A 21,884-nucleotide genomic window follows, 5' to 3' on the forward strand; every position below is an offset into this window, starting at 1 on the left:
GCAGTTTAGATGTTTCCGTATCCATAACAAAATATCATCATGGAGTTGTCTGATTGGTTCCAAATTCATTCTGCAGCAGGATAGCGTCCCCAGATATAATCATAAAGAACTATCTTCAGTGACAAGAGGAAGGAGTCCTGCGACAGATGGTCTGATACAGCCTAAATCTAGAGAGAAACTGTGACAAGTTCTCCAAGATGCTCTGAACAAACCACTCGTCAAGTATCTTGGAAAAAAAACTGTAGAAGTGTATCAAAGAGAAATGGTGCTGTTTTAAAGGCAAAGGGAGGTCCCAACACATACTGATTTGATTTAGGTTTCTTCTGTTTACTGTACTTTGAAGTTAAATGATAAATAAAAACTAGTCATGGCCTATAATGTATTAATGATAGAATTAGTGCCTGTGCTACATGTTTGCTTGAATGCCCAAAACATATGATCAATTATCAAAGTAGTTACTGATCAATTCTAATCTGTTGACCAGCTAATGGATTTATCAACCTTTCATTGCAGCTATAAAAGACACAATATGAGCAAAATAATGCCCATCCATCTTTGGCCTGCCTGCAACTGCTGATGAGTCCATGTTCCTCTGCAACTACTCTGATCACATTTCCCCCCACGTCTGTATGTGTCTGTATGTGTGTGTGTGTGTGTGTGTGTGTGTGTGTGTGTGTGTGTGTGTTTTACATGTGTCTTACCATGGAATGCTGCCCTGGTAGAGGAGCTGGCCTCTGCGGGGGAAGAGCTCTTGGAGCGCGAGTTAAAGGGCGATTGTCTGAAGCACTCGTCCAGGAATGGACTGAAACACAGAGACATGATAAGTAATACAAAACAGTTACAAAGCCACAAAATCAAACAGATATTTAAACTAGGTTTGAAAATTGTAGTTACTGATCATGTTGATTTTTTTAACATTATATGTAAAACAGAGACATTTTACAGCTACACAGTAAATAAATGGGGTTTTACAGACTCACCTGTTTATCCCCACCATATTACTGTCTTTGTGGTTGTTGGCTTTGCTGACTTTTTCTGGAAAAAAGAAAAGCGTCATCAGCCTAGTATACAACAGCATTTATATATCTATATCTTTTACATTATCCATTTTATCTGTTTGCTGCTTAAGACCATAGGATGAAGCTGGAGGCTGCAGAAAAAGTTTGGGAGTGGACCCTTAGCTAAGGGTTTTTTTTTTCATCAAAGTACTATTTCCAAATTCAAGAATAAATCGTCATGCTCAATTTATAATGAGTCCTAAGTCTGCTGTAAGTCTAGATATCTAGATGTGAGCAGCTGCCAATTTAAGTTCCAGTGTCAGTTGGTAAGTTTCCTAAAACTTCCCTGCATATAGGGCATTGTCTGACACAGATACAAAGACAATGTATGTGCCTGATTGCTGAATCTCTTTAAGTTAAACTTGGCTGGTAAAGCACAGGTTTGCCATGGCAGCAGGGGTGCAGTGGCCATCTGGAGTAGTGGGACTCTCTCCAGTGGGTCTACTGACCTATGGGGCAGAAAGTTGGCCCAACAACACTTAACATGAAAACATTTTTTTAAAAATAACAATGTGCATAGCTGGCAAGAGCTGCTTTGGACTTCCTACATGGCACATGTGAGTGTTGGTGTACAGTCATACTCTTGTATGTTGAGGGGAAGCAAAATATTAGAAACAACTTTCAATATTATGGATATTATTATTATTGCAAGGCTGTGTTTACTGGGTAGGATTACATTGTACATGTGTACCCAATAGACCAGTAATCAATGTTCAATACTATTTTAAGTTTTGAAATGCACAAGAAAAATGTGTTGAAAAGTTATTTATCATGATAAAATGTGTTTATTCAAATATTTCATGGCACTGCTTTGGGAGGAATAAATACACAGCATATTTAACTTTACTAAGTAACTCCTGTTTGGCTTCTCACCTTCAGTGCAGAGCTTTTCTTACACATCAAGACCGGATTGTAACTGTCTGGGCTGTTTATTGCTACTTTCCCCAGCATTTAAAAACGCAGAGAGGGTTTCTTTTTTCCTCCAGACATTGCAACGTGCTGCTCAGATTAATTACATCAAACTGAAAGTACAATGTGATCAATCAATCACCTGCTGAGCCAAATCACACGATTCCTGATGGTTAACAAGCCTAATAACATTTCATAAAAATGTAATAATTTCTGCCGACATTAGCGGAGGCCCTCTTTATTTCTGGGTAGGCAGAGTGATGCCTGCACTGTGAAACATGGCAGTAAATCCACCTAAATAAACATTAATATAAAAACATGAATTTAGTCAAAAGTGTCAATGATTGCTTGCGTTTTCAAGCCTTGATGCTTGAGATTCTCACAACTTTGCACACCTGTCACACCTGTCCTTCTCGCATGTAAGAGCACTTGGTTTAGGGTCACAACCATACATTAAGCCAAGGCTATAGAATCCATTACTACACAAGGCAAGTGTTTGTTTGTGTTGCATGCACCTGTAATGACACATGTATAAATGGGAAATGGAGAACCCCTAAGTCCACCTCTGTATGCCACAGATACCAGGTGCTAATCCCAAGAAAGATACATGAGCTCCAGAAGAGCTGAAGCTGATGAAAAAACAGCATACTGCTACGGTGAAGCAATTTCTGTTTTTTCACAAAGTGGCTGAGCCTTAAATAAAAATGATTTTAAGAGGTGTCTAAGTGGTAAGTAAAGTGATAACTGTAAAATCAGCCACTACCTCTACGTGGCCAGCTAATGTTAGTACAGACCATTGGATTTCAGTATTCAGCCGTAAAGAGCACTATACAAAATGCCTGAGAATGGAGCTATGTGTGAGTTTCAAGGCAATGTACTGAAGTGAATTTCAAAGCCGCAACCATCTCAGTGTTCAGAGCGACCTTGCTACTGATGTGTCTCTGAGGTCCTACTGCTCTGGGTAATTCATATTGATTGCTCATTGTGTGACAGCAGCCCACTCTGTTCCAGTCCCCCTCACATTCAAACCCAGTTCTAAGGTGGAAGGGGGGGGGGGGTGTCGTTGTTGCCAGGCTGGCGATGCCCCGGCCTCCCTGGGTGGGCATACTGTGTACCCCCGCTGCCCTCTCTACCCTTCTTATCCTCTGCCCCCCTCCCTGCCCTCTCGCTACAACCCACCAACCCACCCCACCCTCCACCCTAAACACCCCACTCCGTCACACTGCTCGCCAAGGACAGAGGTCTCTTTCCACGTTGCCATGGAGATGCCGCACGGGAGAAATGTAAAGGGAGGAGGGGAGGGGAAGTGCAAGGGGAGAGCGTGTGCAGCCAAGTGTGCTTGAGCCGGCATGTCTGAAAACGAGTCAACGGAGAGAGAGGGAGAGAGAATGAGAGAAAGGAGTAGAGGGAGGAGGGAAGAGGGGGCATTTGTGCAGACACCACTCCCCAAGGGGCCTTGTGTGAGTGTGTAAGTGAGTGTGTGGGAAAGAGAGACTGTCAATGTGTGAATTTGTGAATATGTGCGAGAGCAAGAAGAGAAAAAAGAGATTTTACACGAGCTTGTTTCGCTATATGGCATTTAAGCGAAGCAATCAGAGGCTGGATAGAACTGGGGTCACAGCCCAGGACTACAAGTCTGACCCCTCATACACTTGCTCATACACACACATCTGCACATTTTTCTCTGGGGGCCGATGGATACACCTCAAAGCTCTGTCTTAATCTAGCAATACAAACAGCTGTCTGCTGCTTCAATGTCACTTTCATGGCCATACAGGTAAAAAGCAGGATGTCATTACATGTCATATATCCTTGGCTTTACTACAGAGCCACCAGAGGATGGAAATGGAAACATGTAGGTTTTATAGTCGAGTACCACAGACTGTCCAAGGTTTACACTGCAGTGCTGCAGGGAGAAAGATGACATGTTGCTGTGCATGAATGTGTGCGCGTGTTGTGGATCTACTGAGAACAGCCTGTGCTTGACAGCGATATGTGACTTGTAGCGACATACCTGACAATTTGAACAGTAGTTCCGAGGCCATTTTGACCGATATGTCCTGGGAGAAGAGATCTTTCTGGGGGCGGGCCAACGTCTCAGGGAGGTTACTCATTGGCTCACTCTTCTCACTCGCCCCTAAAGTGCTGAAGGCCAACAGGTGAGAGGCAGGTGGGGTGAGTTCTGCAGGGGGCGGGTCCACCTCCATGGGCTCTGCCTTTACTTTCACCTTCTGGTACTGGGCATCTTTGTTGTTCTCTGCAGAGGATGGTCGAACAAGAGGGTTAGACTCTGATCAAAGAGATTAAACCAATACAGAGTATCAAAGCAGAGATCTAGTTTTGTGCACAGAGCAGAGGTTACTGTGAGCACTTCACAAGTAAATACACTGAGTAGTCAGAAACGAGAACAATACTGCAATAGCCCTGTGATAAATACCTTCCTTAAAATGTACTTCAGTTTGTGTGTACCGCGCTTTATACTGGGTTTGTACTTGACTCAGTTATACTGAATTTACAGTTTATTTTTCCCTTTATGGAGGAATAAAAAAAACAAAAACAAAAAGATACAATTTTTTACAGCTTTGCTTGTTTTCAAAACTCAAAAAGCCAGCAAAGGGTGATCACAAAACTTACAATATATGTATTAAAAAATAATTTATCTGTTGCTAAATTCACCTCTTTTCAGCTGAAAGAAATGCAGTGGGAAATGCGCAGGTCAAATTCTGAATAATATTTTGCGTGTAAACCTATGGTTCAGCTCATCTCAGCATCCCATGTAACCTTGGCTGCAAGATGGTTTGAAAGCAGATGACTGCACTGTACCTGCATTACAAATTCAGGCTTTATTTGATGTGTTTTTCCATCAAATTGCCTGCCAGATGTTCTAATCCTGTGCAAGTCAATTTTATTCATACAGCCCAAGTTCACAAAACACACATTTGCCTCAAAGGGCTTTAAAATCTGTAGAAAATATGACACACTCTATCCTTAGATCCTTGATCTGGATAAGGAAAACAACAACAAAGAGATTTCTCTCTCAGGATGGACAGACGTCCAATATAATGAGTCAGAGAATAAATAATCTTGTTCCCTCTAATGGTGTATTCAGATAATTAATATACTCTATTGGTCCAGTAAAAAACACTTTTTGACTATTACACCAACCCAAATGTACAAGTAAATCAAGCATCCAGTATACGTGCTTAAAGATGTCGTATGAATGGAATTTAATCTTTAATAGGGAAATCCAAATAACAGCCAAAACATGAGTGTTAAAGCCGAGCTGAGCCGGTTAGCATCTAGCTGTGCGATTATTAGGGCAGGAGGGCAGCGGGAGGTCACGCCGTTGCTTGGGGAAGACTCCAGCAGCTCATGTAGTTCACTGAAGCAAACAGGGAAGATACTAACTACAACACTTTAAATGTTCTGTAGGCAGCCAGCAATCCATGTTTATGATAACTAGAGGTGTTGGATGTAAGAGTTTGATTCCTGGTAGTCTGTTTTTTTTTTCAGTACAGAAACAATGGTACGAAAGGCTTGAAAACAGCCGTTGACTCACTCCTCATAGAAGTTCAAAAGGTGAGGCCAAGTGTGCACGGCTAAAAATAGTTGAGAGGGAGATGGCATCTGTTAGGAATGTCCCGAGCTGATCTGCAGAATCAAACACTGACTCTCTGCTCTCTACGGATATTAAACAAAAGACTACAGGCCGCCATAAAAAAAAAAAATACTGGAAAGTATTAAAAGGAAACTGTGATGCAGACAATATTTTTTTAATGCAGAGTTACTGAGCTGTCAGATATTGGTTCTCTAATGGTCTCTAATGGCTAAATTTAGAAGATTAAAAGTAGGGCTACTTCAGGCTGCAGTAAATGCATACTGTGCAGCTGTATGATGTGAAAAAATAAAATAACTCGGATTGGAAGGAAAAAAATCCTTGGTTGGAACATCCTTTAGCAGCTGTATATCCAAGGTAGCTGATCTTTGACTAGAGTGATGGCAGGAGGCAGTGTCTCAGTGTGGTGACAAGCAAGAGCAAGACAAAGCAGTCCAGTTGATACAGTGCTGCTGACATGGCGACTCAGCATGATTATGGGATATATGAATTTGGCAGGGCATCGGGAGCAGTGGGAGGGGCAGGGGGAGGTTAGAAGAGCTGGAGAAACAGGAGGGAGGGAGGGAGATACAAGACAGTAACCCGGCGCTAACCCCACCACCCCTCCCCTCACATTCTCCACTCCTCTGCTGAAGGAGGCCAGTGTGAAACACCAAGACTGGACTTACAGTACATTGTGCGCATGTGTGAACATGCAAGAGTATCTACTTCGATCTGAATCTGTGTGAGTGCATTATACTGTTTATGTAGATGCATTAAAGTGTAACCCCCCCCACCTCCCTCCAGCCTCCTCCCTGAGGTCCAGGTGTCTGGTTTATTGGCAGTAGCCAGCATGTGGGGGACACTGACAACCATCAGCCCCACTAATCCCTTAATCAGGTGGCCAGAGTTGGCCAAGAGTAGGCGATCCTAAGAGAGGCTGATGGAGGGGTAGAGCAGAGGAGGAGAGTGAGAGAGGAGAGCGGAGGGGTAGGGGGCACCGCGCTGTAAGGGTCAACCAAGGGACACGCGAGCTTCTATCACTGGATCACCACCCTAACGTCAGAGGCTGAGTGGACTGCTGAGCTGCAAAAACACACACAGTCACTCACAATAACACATACACGGACAGTATACTATATGTGCCTGGGCTTTCAGAGCTTGGGATAAACATGCTTACATCCTAAAGAGCCCTTACGGAGAGATCACATGACACGGAGCGAAAATATTTGATCGTAAACACACCGACACCATATTGAAAGCATCACATCGCAGCAGGCCAGATCAAAAGTCTACCTGTCACAAAATAAAAAATGAAAATATGGCCTCACTCCCACACTGATAATAGCTATGGCTTTTTGGTCGAGGTCATGACCTAATGTTCTGAAGCCATAAAAAGCAGCCCTCAGTCTGCCTGAATCCAGCTTGTGTGTGTGTGAGAGTGAGTGAGTGTGCACCCTGTGTGTCTATGCACGTATGTGTCATTTGCTCTGGTGCAGGAGCCTCCTCTACGATACACCAGCTGCCATTAGGCCACAGAATCGAGTCTGGAGGAATGTGTGTTTGCGTTTCTGTGTGTGTGGGTGTGTGTGTATGCACAAACGTGCCTGTGCCCTTTCTCAATAAATATCATCACTTTTCTTTAGTGTCAGTGTTGCTCCAATACCTCTTAATATTCCTTCAAAGTATACCAGTAAAAATCTACAAATATAAATAAAACCAATGTTTATTTATATTTATATATATATATATATATATATATATATATATATATATATATATATATATATTATATATATATATATATATATATATATATATATATATATATATATGTATATATATATATATATATATATATATATATATATATATATATATATTATATATATATATATATATATATATATATATATACAGTTTTTTTACTGACAAAAACTGGACAGCAGTGGTCGATATGGAGCTACTTCTATGATAAGATTTGGAAAATATTAAAAACCAGGGAAATAAGTTATTTCATTGAATATAGTTTATTACATTTTTCACAATGTGCCCCAGATTTAGTAGAAGTCCTCAGCAGAGTTTGGCTGGCTGTCCTCTGGTCTGAACATTTGATAGGGACAACATAGTCCAACGTAACTACCAGAACTATTATTTATCTTCCCCACTTCATTTTTAATTTCAAAGTCCATATTTAAAGACGGCATGTGGCTTCACAAAAATACTCTGATTTATTTGACTTGTCTGGGGTATATTGTTCTATTCAAATCAAATTTTTAAACTTTGAGTCCAAATTCCTATGAGCTTTCCTCCCCCCCCCCAAAGGTTTCAACGGTGAATTGCTTTTACCTTTTGTTAATTTAAGAGCAGGTGTGACAATTAAATACATTTGCATCTTTGTTCTACCTCTTATTGTTAGTTTGGTAAATAAACTTTCAGTTTGGGCTTTACTTTATTGCTTATCTTCATGTCTCTGCTTAAACAAATGCACATGGATCCTATTTGTGAGGCACAGCATGGACATCAATACTGACAAACTCTCAGATCTGTCAGAATTAAGTGAGTTAAAACTTTTAACCAAATTTAACCCCTAACCAAGTAAACAGATGCAAATTAAAGCTTCTTTGCGCTCTGTTAGGTATGTAATAACAACCATGTTGCATACTTAGAATATGTGTGAAAGTGAACTGCGTGCCAAGTTATTCTATACATACTTTGTTCCCTCTGACGCAGAACTACTCAAATTTTGAGTCAGAACGAAAGTGACTGGGGTTTGCGCGATGTTCTGTTTTTAGTGATCAACTTTGACCTCAGGTGTCTACTTGAATCTGTGTGGACGTGACAGCTTGTTTCACTGAGAAGTATAACAGTAGGAAGGTACAGACCCAGGATGGATATGTAACTACACTTGGACAAAAAAGCCACACACCATTAGTGATTTAATGTATGCAAAGTCAATCTATCGCGCTGCTTTGATGCATTGACAGCATAGGAACACAAACTTGGACAGACTGGCAGTGAGGGAGACAGACAGAGGGAGAGGCAAAGAGGAAGGGTAAAGAGAAGGAAAAAATTGTCAAACAGTGCCAGAAAAAGAACACCCGAGGGTAAGAGAGGAAAGAAGAAAGTGGGATGAGAGAGAAGAGCTGGGGGAGGACAGAAGGATGAGGAATGGCTAGAGCCTAAATGACAACCTCTCCACCTCTCCCCCTCCCGTTATCCTAGTCTACCCTTCTCCCTGCTCTGTTATTCCACATCTTTCTATCCCTGCCCCCATCCCTCTCTCTCTCAATCTCTCTAGTCTCCTGCTCTCTAGTCGACCTGCTCAGACAGGGGTGAAGAGTTCAGGCGCTTCAAAGGCTGCAGTGTGGAGACTGCATGTCATGTGGGAGCCACAGCAGCCTTGCCTGCAGACTTCACAGACAGCTGCTGCTACAATTGATCCTCGACCAGCTAGCTCTCAGTAGTTCAGCCTTCCGATGGTTGCAAACTGCAGCCACATCTGACTCTAGAGCAGTGCTTGTGCTTGATAAACAGCCCATAAGGAGCCAGATACGGCCCTTATAAAGCAGTCCTAAACAAAAACACTTGGTGCAAGCCAGAGCAGATCCAAGGCTTCTAAAACTTTATCATATAAGGTCAAGAAAAAGGAAGTCAAGTGATTGCCTTAGTGGTTCTGTCAATCATTTCTCATATTTAAACTAGGCACCCAGGAAACTAACATATATAGTGAGGGACAAAAGGAATCACCTCTCCGTTTCTGTAAATAGATATATAGGCAGTGATGAGGAGCCAGTGAGACAGAATATGGAGGTAGGGAGGGTGGGAGTAAGAGAGGTCAGCGAACGGCCACACTGAGGGGGCATGGTGAGGACACTGTCAGAGCTTAACATAAAGTAAGACTGTACAGTAATACCAGTGATGTGAATAGAATGATGAACTGCTCAGACAGTATACTGTGATAAGCCATACTCAGTAAACAGTGAATCCTTTTATGTGAGGGTAAAGATAAATAATGAGTGTTAGGGTGACTAACTAAAAGAAAAAAGGCTAGATATATATTTATCATTATGATTTCTGTGCTCTCGTTGCATAGTTTTTGATTTATTTCTAAACTTACTTGGTGGTATTTTCTCATGGAAGCAAAAGAAATCAACACTTCAAACTGTTTCAAACTACATAGACACTAGTCAGTTTAGTAGAAGGATTAATCATTCTCTTTGTCAAATAAGAGTTACTGTACAGCAAAACCATTTTAGGGCATAATGGTACATGGTACAAAGGCAGGAGTAGTATGGCTCCATCTTGTAAGCTTGAGCTAGTGTAAGGCAAGATGCTGATGTTTTGGTGATAATTGGCTGTTTGAAATTGTGCTGCGAATAGCTGAGAAAGGGACAAATTTGTTTTTGACAACCATCATTACAGTGGAAATAAGTGGTGGACATATTCAGCAGTTACATACAGGAATGATACTAAATAATGTAAATAATCATTCAAACACTGGACACACGAGGAGAAAAAATAATGTGATTTAAGCAAGAATGTCAAAAAGCCTGTCTGCATCAGTCATCCAACAACTGTTTTTAGACTTCCTTTGACTAAATGCTTACTGGTCCCTGAAGGCAGCAGGAGATGTACACTGTATAATCTACCTGTAGCTTGTATACTCAGAACAATGATCCACTGTGGTTACCTTGAGGAAACCGTGCACGACTAACCAGGCTGCTGCTGCTGTTGCAGAAAAGAAGAAACCCACAAAAACCCAGCAACAACAGCTATATATTCCACCACTTTATCTGTTGCATTTTAATTAATGCATTTTAATAGCAACATGGTCTGGCACATTATATAAAGTGAACTGTCAGTTTATGTAGTTGATGATGACAATATCCACACTGTGGGTAAATCATGTCAGAAACCAGGTTGAGTTTGGAATCCACCCACGCTCCAGCTTCATGCCACATTCAGCTAACGGCTTTGCCACACAGATGAAACCAAAACAATACTGTGATCACCATATAAACATCCTGAATCATTAAAAAAAAAACATTCACCATCACTAGAGTTGTGAACCAAACCAGGGGTAAAACATCAGTTAATATTAAACCTACATTTGAGTGATAACCAGAAATGGCTTCAAAGCGATGTCCATGTTGTTCCATTTCTGTGTTAGGTTGTTGTTTTCTGTAATGTCAACAAAAAGAACCTCATAAGCTAAAAATGTGTTGCTGTCAGTTTGGTTCAAGGTCTTTCTGCTCCTTAGTGGTCAAAATTGTTTAATGCAACTTTTATTACCTAGGTAACGAGCACTGTGGAGGGGAGAGGGCCTGTAAAATGTCCTCAGAGATGGAGGGCCTGTTCCTAAGGAATGTGGAATGAGTTAAGCGAGTACAAAGTGTGATTTCACACCTATGGTGAGGGTGGCTGGATGGTGAGTGGGTGGCACGGCTGTTACCCACACGATGCCAGTCTGCCAGGGCACCACCTAGGGCCCCGCACCTCCCTTTCCCCCTCCCTTCCTGTGACGCCATGTTCCCCTTGCCCTGCAACACCAGTGCCCATCTGCTAGGACACGTTAGCCGCTGGCGCCAGGGACTATTTAGCCTGGCGTAATTAGCCCCCAGACACCAGCAGCCTGGTTTTAAACAGATGTGGGGGAGGTAGCGCTAGCAAGGCGACTCAACGCGACCAACCAGTGTTTGATAAGGAAGAGAGGAGAGAGGGGGAAGGAGAGAGAGAGAAAGAAGAAGTGACCTAGTTAAAGGGATGATGCAACTCATGTTACAGCACAATGGGCAGTAATGATGACAACCCCACTTGCTCTGACTGTCCAATGCCATGGTCGAGGAAGGATGAGCAGCAGAAATTTAATTAGGTTGTGTCCATTTGCTGTACTGACAAGCAAGAATGAGGAAATAAGCAGTTTTTAACAGACTACTAGTGATGTTTTTAACAAAGAAAATGCTTAGCCTACACTCCCCCGTGTGATTTCCCTATTAAAGTATCCTTACTGGGTTATTGTATTCTGGGGCTGACCTTTAACAAAGGACAGAGAGAGGTTACAGTGTAGATGCCCTTGAACCTCATGACCGTAATCACACGTGACTGTAACGGCATTGACCTTTCCCTGGCTCTCCTTTCCTCCTCGCCATCTTTTTTCTACTTCCCTTCCCCCCAGGGTCATTTGAGGGTCCAGACTCTTGTCAAGGCTGTCACTCCAGACAGCCCTCTCCATCTACCGCCCCCGCTGTTGCCATGGCAATGGACGGCACTGCGCTCCAAGGACTGTGTGAGGGGGCAGAGGGAGCCAGCGGACGGATGAACGCTGCAGCATCTTTCCCTAACCTAGGTCAACCTTGCAGAGCTAGTGTAAGTGATGGGAGGGGATAAATACTGGCCATGCTGCTTGAGGACCAAATAAACTGGCAGGATAATGTCAGTGCAAGGATTGGAAACGGCAAAAAAGGTAGGAGACAGAGGGATGAAACAAATTGATGAAACAAAGAACATAGGTGGAGGCAGTACAGTGGAGGAATTATATACTGCCCACATGACTCTCTAAATTTCTCCATTTTACATACAAAAGCGAATGTCTTGTATTTGTTTCTTTATGTCATTTTAAAGTAGTAATCATGTTTTGTCTTGCTCAAATGCGCACACACATACAAAAGCACATGCACACACACAGGGAAACGTGACCTGGGGGCAGGCAGTGGAGCAGCACACGTGTAGTACCACAGAGCTCCCAGCCAGCATGAGTCACTCTGAACACCAGTCGACCCAGAGAGAACAATGGCAACCGGTGTGTGAGGTGTCTGTAAAGCACGCACACACTGGCACAGGATGAAGAGCCGTGGATAGCGTAACGCCCCACTGCGCCACCATCAGACTGCCATTTGCTTTGTGGTTTGTAATACTGTGGATGCATATTTGCACAAGTATGTCACATTGTAAATTTTATGGCAGGACAACTCGAGTGTACTACTCATTCTGATGTTGAAATCAGTCTGTATTTGTTTCCAAAGTAAAAGTAGTCCATGAAGCCTGCTGGGTTTTAAACTAAAATTTGATTTATTTTTGTTAATTTCTAAATTTGAATACACCATGCATGTGTTGCTATTAACTGCTAAATCACAAAATACACTTTTCTATGTATCATATAGCTAGAAAAGCCAGCTGTGTTGGTGCATACTGATACATACTTCAGTAAATTTCATTCTTGATAGCCTGAGAGATACACTCCAGCAGCCCACAGTGGACAAACACCTGTCCATAACACACTTGAACTAGACCTGGCATTCAGTAGTGATGAAAGCTAAAATAAGCTGTGGCTTTAAACTTTACTTAGTAGTGACACAAAATGTTTAGTAACTGAAAAGAGGCCCCATTTACCATTTACATAATGCCAAGTAAAGCACACTCAATGTGCTACAAAATTAAGAAGCAAGCTGGAGTCCCTGCCTAAGGACTTGTTACCAACATTCTTGCTGAGCTCAAACCAAAGGCTGTAAAGGCGAAGGCAAGCAAGCTGTGCTGGATGATGTCAGAGCGGTCCACACAAGTTGAGACATGGTGCGTGTCAGAAATCGTCATGGAACAACGAGCAAGTCAGGGATGGGTTTTAAGTTCAACAATGCAAGCAGATACAGTATATCATCTGCCAGTTGTCTATCTTGTTTTGTAGAGGAACTTAAGAAGAGTAAAAACAATGAGTACAAAAAATAAAACCACCAGTTGTTCAAAAAAGCTGGAATAACCTGATGCAGAGAAGGGTAGGAAGAAAATGAAGGGTCAGGACAACTGACCCGAATATCATCACAGAGGATAAAAAGTCTTTGCAGCCACCATCTAGAGCAGAGGCCTGAGAGAAACAAAGTCTATTCCACCATATTTGCTTTTTCCCCACAGGTGCACTTTGCTCACCTTTGAGAAGCCCCCAATTTTAGCTTGGTTAGGCGTGCCATGGTAGACAACAACAGAGCCCTTTTATGTCAGTGACACAACCTTTGGCCTAAAGCTAACCTCCTGAGCTGGTACTAGCTGATCTGAAACTCAAACAGCTGACCAACACCATAGATGTCAATAACACAGAATATGCATGACCTGTTGTGTACTGGAAATATTTATGTACGTTTTTTTTTTTTTTTAATCACAAATGGTGATACACAAACTCAGAGAATATAGTATATGTATCCAGTTTATACACAATTCCAAGATCACTATCTTACTGTTTTGCTTAGATTTCAAGGTAATTACAGAAGTGTGTAGAATGCTGCATAGATGAATCAGATAACTCATTTGCATTTCACCCCTATCGCAAACATATTACACAAATCCATAGATAAGTACACACCATACCTGAAAGCTTGATCAGCAGCTCAGAGGCTACCTTAACGTTGATATCCTGGCTCAGCAAGCTGTTCTTAGCCATGGGGCTTCCTTCCCTTGGTTTGAGAGGCCCTGGGCGCTCTGTGGCTGCTGCAGCCCCCGTTGGTCCATCCTGGCAAAAAGTCGCAGGGAAGCTTGGCTGGACCTGGCTCTGGGACTGGGAGGATGGTCTAGGGCTCAGTGCTTCCTCTACTTTGGGCTCTTCCTTCAGGTGGAATGGAGACTTGAGTGTCTCCCTCTGGTTGGCAGCTGCAGCCAGAAAGAAAGAAAAGACAGAGAGAATGAGAAGAAATGGAAAGGAGGAATTCAAGGGAGAGCAGGAGAAGGAGAAAACTAAGGGGAATGATAAGAGGCCATACGTGCATCACAAATTTCATTCTGTATACTACTGGTCCTTCAACATGTGATAAGCATCTATCTGAAATTTACTATGGTTTTAACTGATAAAAAAAACAATAACATCTGAAGTTTAATGTAATATGCCATAAAGACATTTTGCTTTCAAGCTTAATATGAGTAGAGGAGCCTATATACATGCATAAGATAACATGTGATTCATGAAAATTAAGATTAAATGGAAGAACAAAATGATCCACAGTGGATTTTCATAGTCTTATTGCTGCAACAGTTGCCACAGTTGGCATACTGTGGGCCAACACAGAGGGTGCAACTTCATGGCTGTCCTTCTCTATAAGTCTTTAGGGCATCTGCAACAAATTCCCAAGTCCTAGCCTTCTTCTTTTGTCCTTCACACTTCTACATACTGCATCCCATTCATTTCTGTGCACTTTATTCTTAGCATCATTCTACTTTAAGTCTGGTTTTTCTTATTCCCTCTAGCCTCTGACATCGTCTAAATCCTCTTCAAACGTTAGGACATGAAATAATTCTGGTACTTCTGTGGAAGGCGATAGCAATCAGCTGAAGCCTTATCTGCCATCTCTGCAGTGTGTAGCCTAGGTTAGGGAGTGAACTGTCACATGGATCCCTCTACTCTACAGTCATCTTCAAGAGAAACTGGGCCACATCTAATCCGCCTTAGATGAATAATTAATAATTAGACATGGAGCAACTTCCGATAGCCGCCAAGAAAAGAACAGCGGGGCAAGCGCGTCTCTTTGTGGCTCTCAGCAAGTTCCACTACACTTTGTGCTAAAACAAAGGTTTACACAGACACATATCTTACAGTGTGGAAAATCTAAAATGGCTATAAAACACAAAGAGGCAACACACACACACACACACACACATATATATATATAATAAAATAAATTCTAGTTGTCTGTGCAGTAACTTGATACCTTTGCCTTTGTTCAAATGCAATTCAGTGCAACTATGGGAACCAGGGGGAAGTTAAAACGGAAACTATTGTCCACTACTGTAACCTGACTTACTGCAGGTGCACCATACCATTTTTCAGAACAAATTACAGTACTAAATACTTCACAAAGTGGATTTTCTGTGTGACTCTGTGTCTAAGTTAATGCTAATGGAGCCATTTTTTGTGTTAGTTCCTAAACACATATTTTCACCATATGCCTTGTTAACGAAAGAATGTAAAGTCTCCTTCTTACTTCTGAGTTGATAACATTTTTTGTGATTATCTGAGTTATTGTGGCTGTTTTATGTTGCAGAGGGAAGTAGGGAAGCAGAATTTATTTGAGCAATCATGAAACTTGTAGGGAATATGTGTAAAACCCATATTAGACTCTGCAATGTTGCCTTGTTTTTGTTTATAAAGTAAGAATAAATTATCCACTGTACAGTATCTGCAACTGTGGCATTATTATTTGGACTGTTTTACACATGAATCAAGAAGCAGAACCCTGTTGCTATGGCAAAGTTTAACAGGTAGGCCATCACATAAGATACCAATAACCAAATGTGGCAGAGGTTGCTCTCTATATTTCTATAATTATCTTTGTTAATTGTAAAAATATCTGCACCTCAGAGTAATTTTTCCTCAGAGCAGAAAACATTTTTAAAATCATGCTGTTATAGAAGGACCGGTCATGCAATCTGAAATAAGAAAATTAATTTGCAGATGCTCCAACAGGTTAGAAGCTCCCAAAAAGCTATGCTATATTACTAGTTCATCTGTATTTGTTTCAATTAAAAAAAAGTATATATTAATCTCAATTTCTTCTAAATTTGAATGCCAATGTTGTTTGACTGCGGCAAAGTGTGGCATCAAGGCGCACATCTACACATCTTCTGACTCAACCCTTGACACTTCAGACAATCTGTACACCCCAGCACATACACCCCATCTGTCTCTCTCACACTCACACACACACACACAGGGCATGGATATAAGAGAGGCCATCACTCTTGGGCAGACTGCTGTCCAGTCTCCTCTGGCCCCAGCAGAGATCTGCTCGGCTTCTCACCCTACCTTCTCACCTAACATCTCTAACCGCCATAGGCCTGCCGCCCCCTGCTCGCATCATCAATCTGTGCCGGCTCCGGCCCCTCTGATTAATGATGATCTATGCCGGAGGGATAGAGGGCTTAGGGACAGGGGATACAGGGCAGGAAAAGGGGACAGGTGCTGGTGTTTTGACCACCCATGCGGTGCCACGATGCCACAGTGCCACACCATGGCAGGCTGGGGCTGTAGTTCAAGAGGGGGGAGAAGGAAGAGGTTGAGCGGTGGGGAGAGGCGAGGCGGGGGGGGGGCAGTGACCTTCAAGTTCAGGGGCAGTGGCGCAGGGTCGCACACGGCACCAGCTGGAAATGTCACACCGTCAGATGTCAGCGGGCAGGCTAAGTATAACCTGGTCAGCACCTGGAAGGACGTCCTCTAATTAGAAGCGTGTTGGGCCATGTCGGATCAGACAGGGACAGCACACTTGGTCACCATCTTACAAACACACATAAAAATACACTATCCCCCTTACCCGCACAGACACATGCTTATCTATATTTTAGGAAAAGTCCTTACTTTGTGTTGCCACCTACAACAGAATACAAGCTGTATTCAAACCGTATGCAAAAGCTGTGATGCATGAGCCACTGACAAATACAGACTCAACAAAAACTTAGATTCTCAAATTCTTCTCCTCTGTGGCCTGATGAGAACAAAAACAACCCGAGGCCGTGCACTCACACACAAAGTCACACCACTCTAGTGACCTTTTGGATTGTCGCTATAAATAGAGTGTATTTCCACTCAGAATCTATGTTACAGAGCCCAATGAATTATTTAGTAGCCTAATCCAATGGGTAAGTTTTTTATTTCTCCAAGCTGATGGCTCAATAACAAAAAGCCAGAGCACAGTATCAACAGGAGCAGTTCAGCCTACAATGCCAAGCTTACACTTTAGCCTTTTGTCTGTCAGAATTTCACAATCACAATGGCATCATGAGCATTCAGTCTCTGGCAGATCATCTTGTGAAGTGAACACACAGCTGAGGAAGAGATGGGCATCTCTGGGTGACTGGGCTTCTCTTCTGTGAGCTTCCTGCCTGTGTGAGTCCGTACCCAGGCCAATGTCAGCTCCCTGTGCATGATACTGTAAGGCTGCTTCTGGCTCAGGGTTGACGATGCTATCAGTTTGTCTCCATGTTATCACACCCTTCTGACACCTGCCACCAACGCTACTTCCATCGCCGTTCTCTTCCCTGTTTCTCTCCCCTTTGCCACGTTTCTCTCTCGCGCCTCATCCGTCTCACTGCCAGGCGCTTGTCCACTTCGCCTCACCTCTCGCTCCGTGGCCAGGGCTGCCGTCAAATAACTTCATTAGCTTTCCACCTCTGTCACGCCGGCCTGCTCCCCCTCTGACAATTGGCTGCTGTTTTCTCCCAGAGAAAAAAAAAAGCACAGGGCTACGTGGGGCAGGTTGAGAACCCAACAATAGCTGACAGTGTGCTAGACACTGGACAGTGATACTGATGGCTGCAGTGGGGATGTATGGACCAGAGGTCACACACAAAAGGCCTGCCTGTGTCTGCTCATGCAGAGCTGGAAAGCAAGGGACATGCAGATTAAATCTAGATGTTCACAAAGCGACAAAACTAAAGACAAAAAAACATTCAGTGTCAACTAAGAGATGGTGCAACAAAGCCCAAGTATTTCTGCACTTAAACATACAATAGATGTCCCTATGTTTTTTTCAAATATAGTGGCACAAAAATAATGTGCATTAAAAAAGTCTTTACTCCAGGTTTTCCATGTGCACTGTTAAAATTCTGCCTGTGCTTCATCTCACAGTAGCAGAGCATTGCATGCTAGATATTCTCCTAGGACAAAGATAAATAAGACAACTGCAGAAGCATCATGACAGATGCAACACCTCCCACAACCCCCTGCATGCCAATTATTCACACCCAGCCAGGGTCAAGCTCGTTGTGCCTGTGTCACCGCAGCGGGGGGTGCGGGTGGTGTTTGGAGGGTGTGCAGTGCCCACTGTCATTATTAACTCAGGGTCCACTGGGCACAGGGTAGGGGCTGTGCATTTCAAAGTGCCTCGGTGGCTTTCATCTCTGAATCAAAATGTGGATCACACTGGATAGCTAACGGTTGTGTCAGCGTGCAAGGATAAAAATCAAAGGGTATCAGTATAACACTCAATGGAAAGCAGGGCAGCCCAAAAAATGATATGCTTATTATGTCAGAGGTCAGGAAGAGTTCAGTGGCTTTTTATGCCTGGGGAACTCGATGCAACTCCCTCTTTACCTCTCTCTCCCTCTCCCTCACTTGCTGTCACTTTCTCTGTCTCTTTTTTCTGTCTTTCCCTCTCCAGCTTTTTATACAACCCCCTCCCTTCCTCTTAGGCCTTGTGGGATTGAGCCACTGAGACAGCAGTGTAAAAGCAGGAGGGATGAGCTGCTCGTGTACACACTCAATCTGGGTTGGCAGGGAGGTCAAAAGAAATAGAGTCTAGAGGTCCCAGGAGGAACTTCCTCACCTCTTCCTCCCTGGCCGCTCTGTGGCATAGGTAAGTCTGTCCAAGATCTGAGCCCAGTTCTTCTCAGTTTCATAACCCCTCTATCCTTAACTCCGCCCCCCAACAAAGGGAGAACTGTGTGATCAAAGAAGCAGCATTCATTAAAACCCATCATCATGCATTCAAGTTCAACATCCTCTTATCCTGTCTTTTTATATCCTCCCTCATTCTCCTTGAATGATGCCCTGACTAAGATGTCCGCCACTTGACACTGGACTGACATTGTGAGGAGCCATCTTGGCTCCTCTGGGAGTTGCCTGGGCTTGATTGTGCAGTCTGGGAGTGAAGTGCAACTGGCACCCAGGGGGCATCCATGTGGCGCCAGGGCGTGCGAGATCGAGGGGGAGTTAACTAAGCCGGCCCAGTCCCTGTGCATCCTGGCGGGGTCACAGGATGGCGCTGAGGGCGCTAATCATTTCAAATTATGAATTCCTTTTTAATTATGAATTATGCATAAATTTTTAATTAATCTAATGTTCCCAGGGTTTTTTCCTCCCATCCTCACTCAAGATCTCAATCTAATTACACAGCATTAAGTGGAAGAGTGGCAGCCGTAGCCTCGACCCCAGCACTGAACCTCGGTCAACCTTTTTCCATCAATCTTGCCTTTGTCACCAAGCTCATTCTTTGATAATTTGCAACATGGCAAAATGCATCTAAACAAGACCTGGACCTAGTTTAGGATGTTTATTTAGTAATGCTGTATCATTATGTTAAAAAGCTTAGGAAAATCCCATGTTAATTTACCAAAGGTAGAAAATACTATATTAAATAAACTGGATAAATGATTTTAAGTTTTAAACTGCTTTAAATGGCCTTGTGATTGGGAAATATTACTAATACTAGTTACTACTTTTTGTCTTGAGGAACAGACATGGCAGGTACATGGCATCAATAGCATCCTGAGTTTCATAATATATTAAAAAAACCCTAGTATTAAGTATGGAGAAAAGGAAGATTTCTCCACTTTTAAGCAAGGGTTTTCACCATAGTACAGTAGCTCTGTGTTAACAGTGCTTAATGCAGGGTTTCAGATCACCTTATTCCATTTCTGTATCCTGACATTTTCAGTTTATCCTCTCAGAACCTTCAGAATAAAATCTGCCACCATTTTGTCAGTCATAATAATACTTACTCAAAGACAGAGAGAATTGTTAGCAGGAGGAATATGCCTAGAGGTTACAGATCTTCAACTCCTCTGACAACTGAAAGGATGTGGGTGAAGAAAATTAATCCCTCAACAAGTATTGTCGAGGTGCCCTTGAGCAAATCATTTAGTTCCCAACTGCTTCAGTGGAGCTAATCAAAGGCTAACAGCAGAGGGTGGGGGATGTACTACTGGGCAGCCAAGTGTCAATTTAAAACTGCCAGGAAAGAAGAAAGAAAATAAATCTAACATTCTCAACACTCTGGATAAATGATTTTAAAAAATGGTAGAAAATTTTAATAGCAACTGGGTATTGTGAAGCCTAGGACGCAAATAAAATACAATTCAAAACAGAGCATTTATTCATAAGATTAGAAATGAACATAGTGTACATGCTCTGATTTAGGTCACACCTTTAGTGCTGCGCAGTGGCACTGGATTGTTGATTTTTATGTGCATGTTCTACTCTGCTGCTACCAATCATGGTGGTGCACACAATGATACACTGTTTCTGCATGAGGGGCACTTTAACTGATGAATACTAGAAAAAAAAATCATCCCAGCTGACCGTTAGCAAAGCAATGTTTAGAGGCATGAAGCCACTGAAGCCTTAGTTTTAAAAAGTAGGAATGAAAGAACATTCCCAGTCTTTTTATTCCTTCACAGTATGCTTGGAATCTGTTATAATGCTATGAATGTTTCATCTTTTTTGCTTATTCAAACATCACCTTCATCACAGAAGTGACATGACACAAGGAGGGTGCCAATTAATCAGTTAACTGCGCTTGGCTTAACAGTATCCACAGTTTGTACGTGGATTGGGGCCCCAGCATTGAGATGTGTCATCTTATGATTGTAGATTTGCAAAAATTGGATGATGTAGGTGATATCCTTCTTGTATATATTGCATTGCTGCATCAGCTGGGCTGGTTGTTCAGCTGTTCCTCAAATCAGTGTCCTAGGGGCAAGTTTTGAATTCTTTTTGGTGTTGTCCTAACCATTTTAAAGGCAAGACTCAGACTCAAGAGAAAGTTGTGAAAAAGTCCATGGCCTACTTTTCTATCTTACTCGTGGGAAATACACTGAAATAAAGGTTGTGAATAAACCTGTGTACAAGTGAAGACATGTCTCAATATGCACAATAATAGTTAAATTCTGAAAAACGGCTAAAACATGCGTCTGTGTCTGAATCTACCTGAAACCTCCACAGTGGGATTTGGCACATATTGTGCCAACAATTTTCATTCAATTCACTGTTTAAACCATAACACTAGTGGGATTTTAAATTTTTTCTCACGTTGATGCCCATGAAAAGTCTAAACATATTAATGTGTTTGCCACAGTCAAGAGCTAAAACTGTCTGTTCACTACAGTTTTGAACTAACTCCCAGACATTTTAGACTCCCATTGTTGTAAAATCCATTAAAAACAGCTCACAGAAACAAACCGCGGCCTTGACCTGAACGATAAACATAAAACTGTTTACACTTCTTACGAATGTTATTTCTGGTGACAGTGAAGAATCAAAACAAAACGTAAGGCAAAGACATCATCAGATCAGCATGGATGTCTTCACATTAAAGTCTCTAAGAAGTGAAAACACTTATCATAAAAGTGCAACTGCAACGACTGGAGGTACAAAGTTAAGTTGAGAAAACAGTACAATAAACAAAACAATTATGGATTACAGGAGTCAAGTTTTTAGTGTGTCTGTGCAAGCTGTTTTTTCATGCATTTCTCAAAACCGTATTACTGACTGCAGGTCGGACAAAATGGCCATTTTCAGACATTATCATGGACATTTTTTTTAACACCTTGTTGATATTCTATAGACCTAA

General features: G+C 42.3%; 1 protein-coding gene across 1 annotated transcript in view; it reads right to left on the reverse strand.

The window, feature by feature from the left end:
• znf827 (zinc finger protein 827) overlaps positions 1-21,884 on the reverse strand; it is a 64,781-nt gene that overhangs the window by 18,842 nt on the left and 24,055 nt on the right. The window contains exons 5-8 of the mRNA XM_018690882.2: positions 13,921-14,199; positions 3,982-4,224; positions 981-1,035; positions 702-802 (exon numbers count right to left, since the gene is read on the reverse strand). Coding sequence (XP_018546398.1) covers positions 702-802; positions 981-1,035; positions 3,982-4,224; positions 13,921-14,199 — 678 coding nt within the window. The remainder of the gene's footprint in view (positions 1-701; positions 803-980; positions 1,036-3,981; positions 4,225-13,920; positions 14,200-21,884) is intronic.

Source organism: Lates calcarifer, linkage group LG5, assembly GCF_001640805.2.
Source record: "Lates calcarifer isolate ASB-BC8 linkage group LG5, TLL_Latcal_v3, whole genome shotgun sequence".
Classification (NCBI taxonomy): Eukaryota; Metazoa; Chordata; class Actinopteri; family Centropomidae; genus Lates; species Lates calcarifer.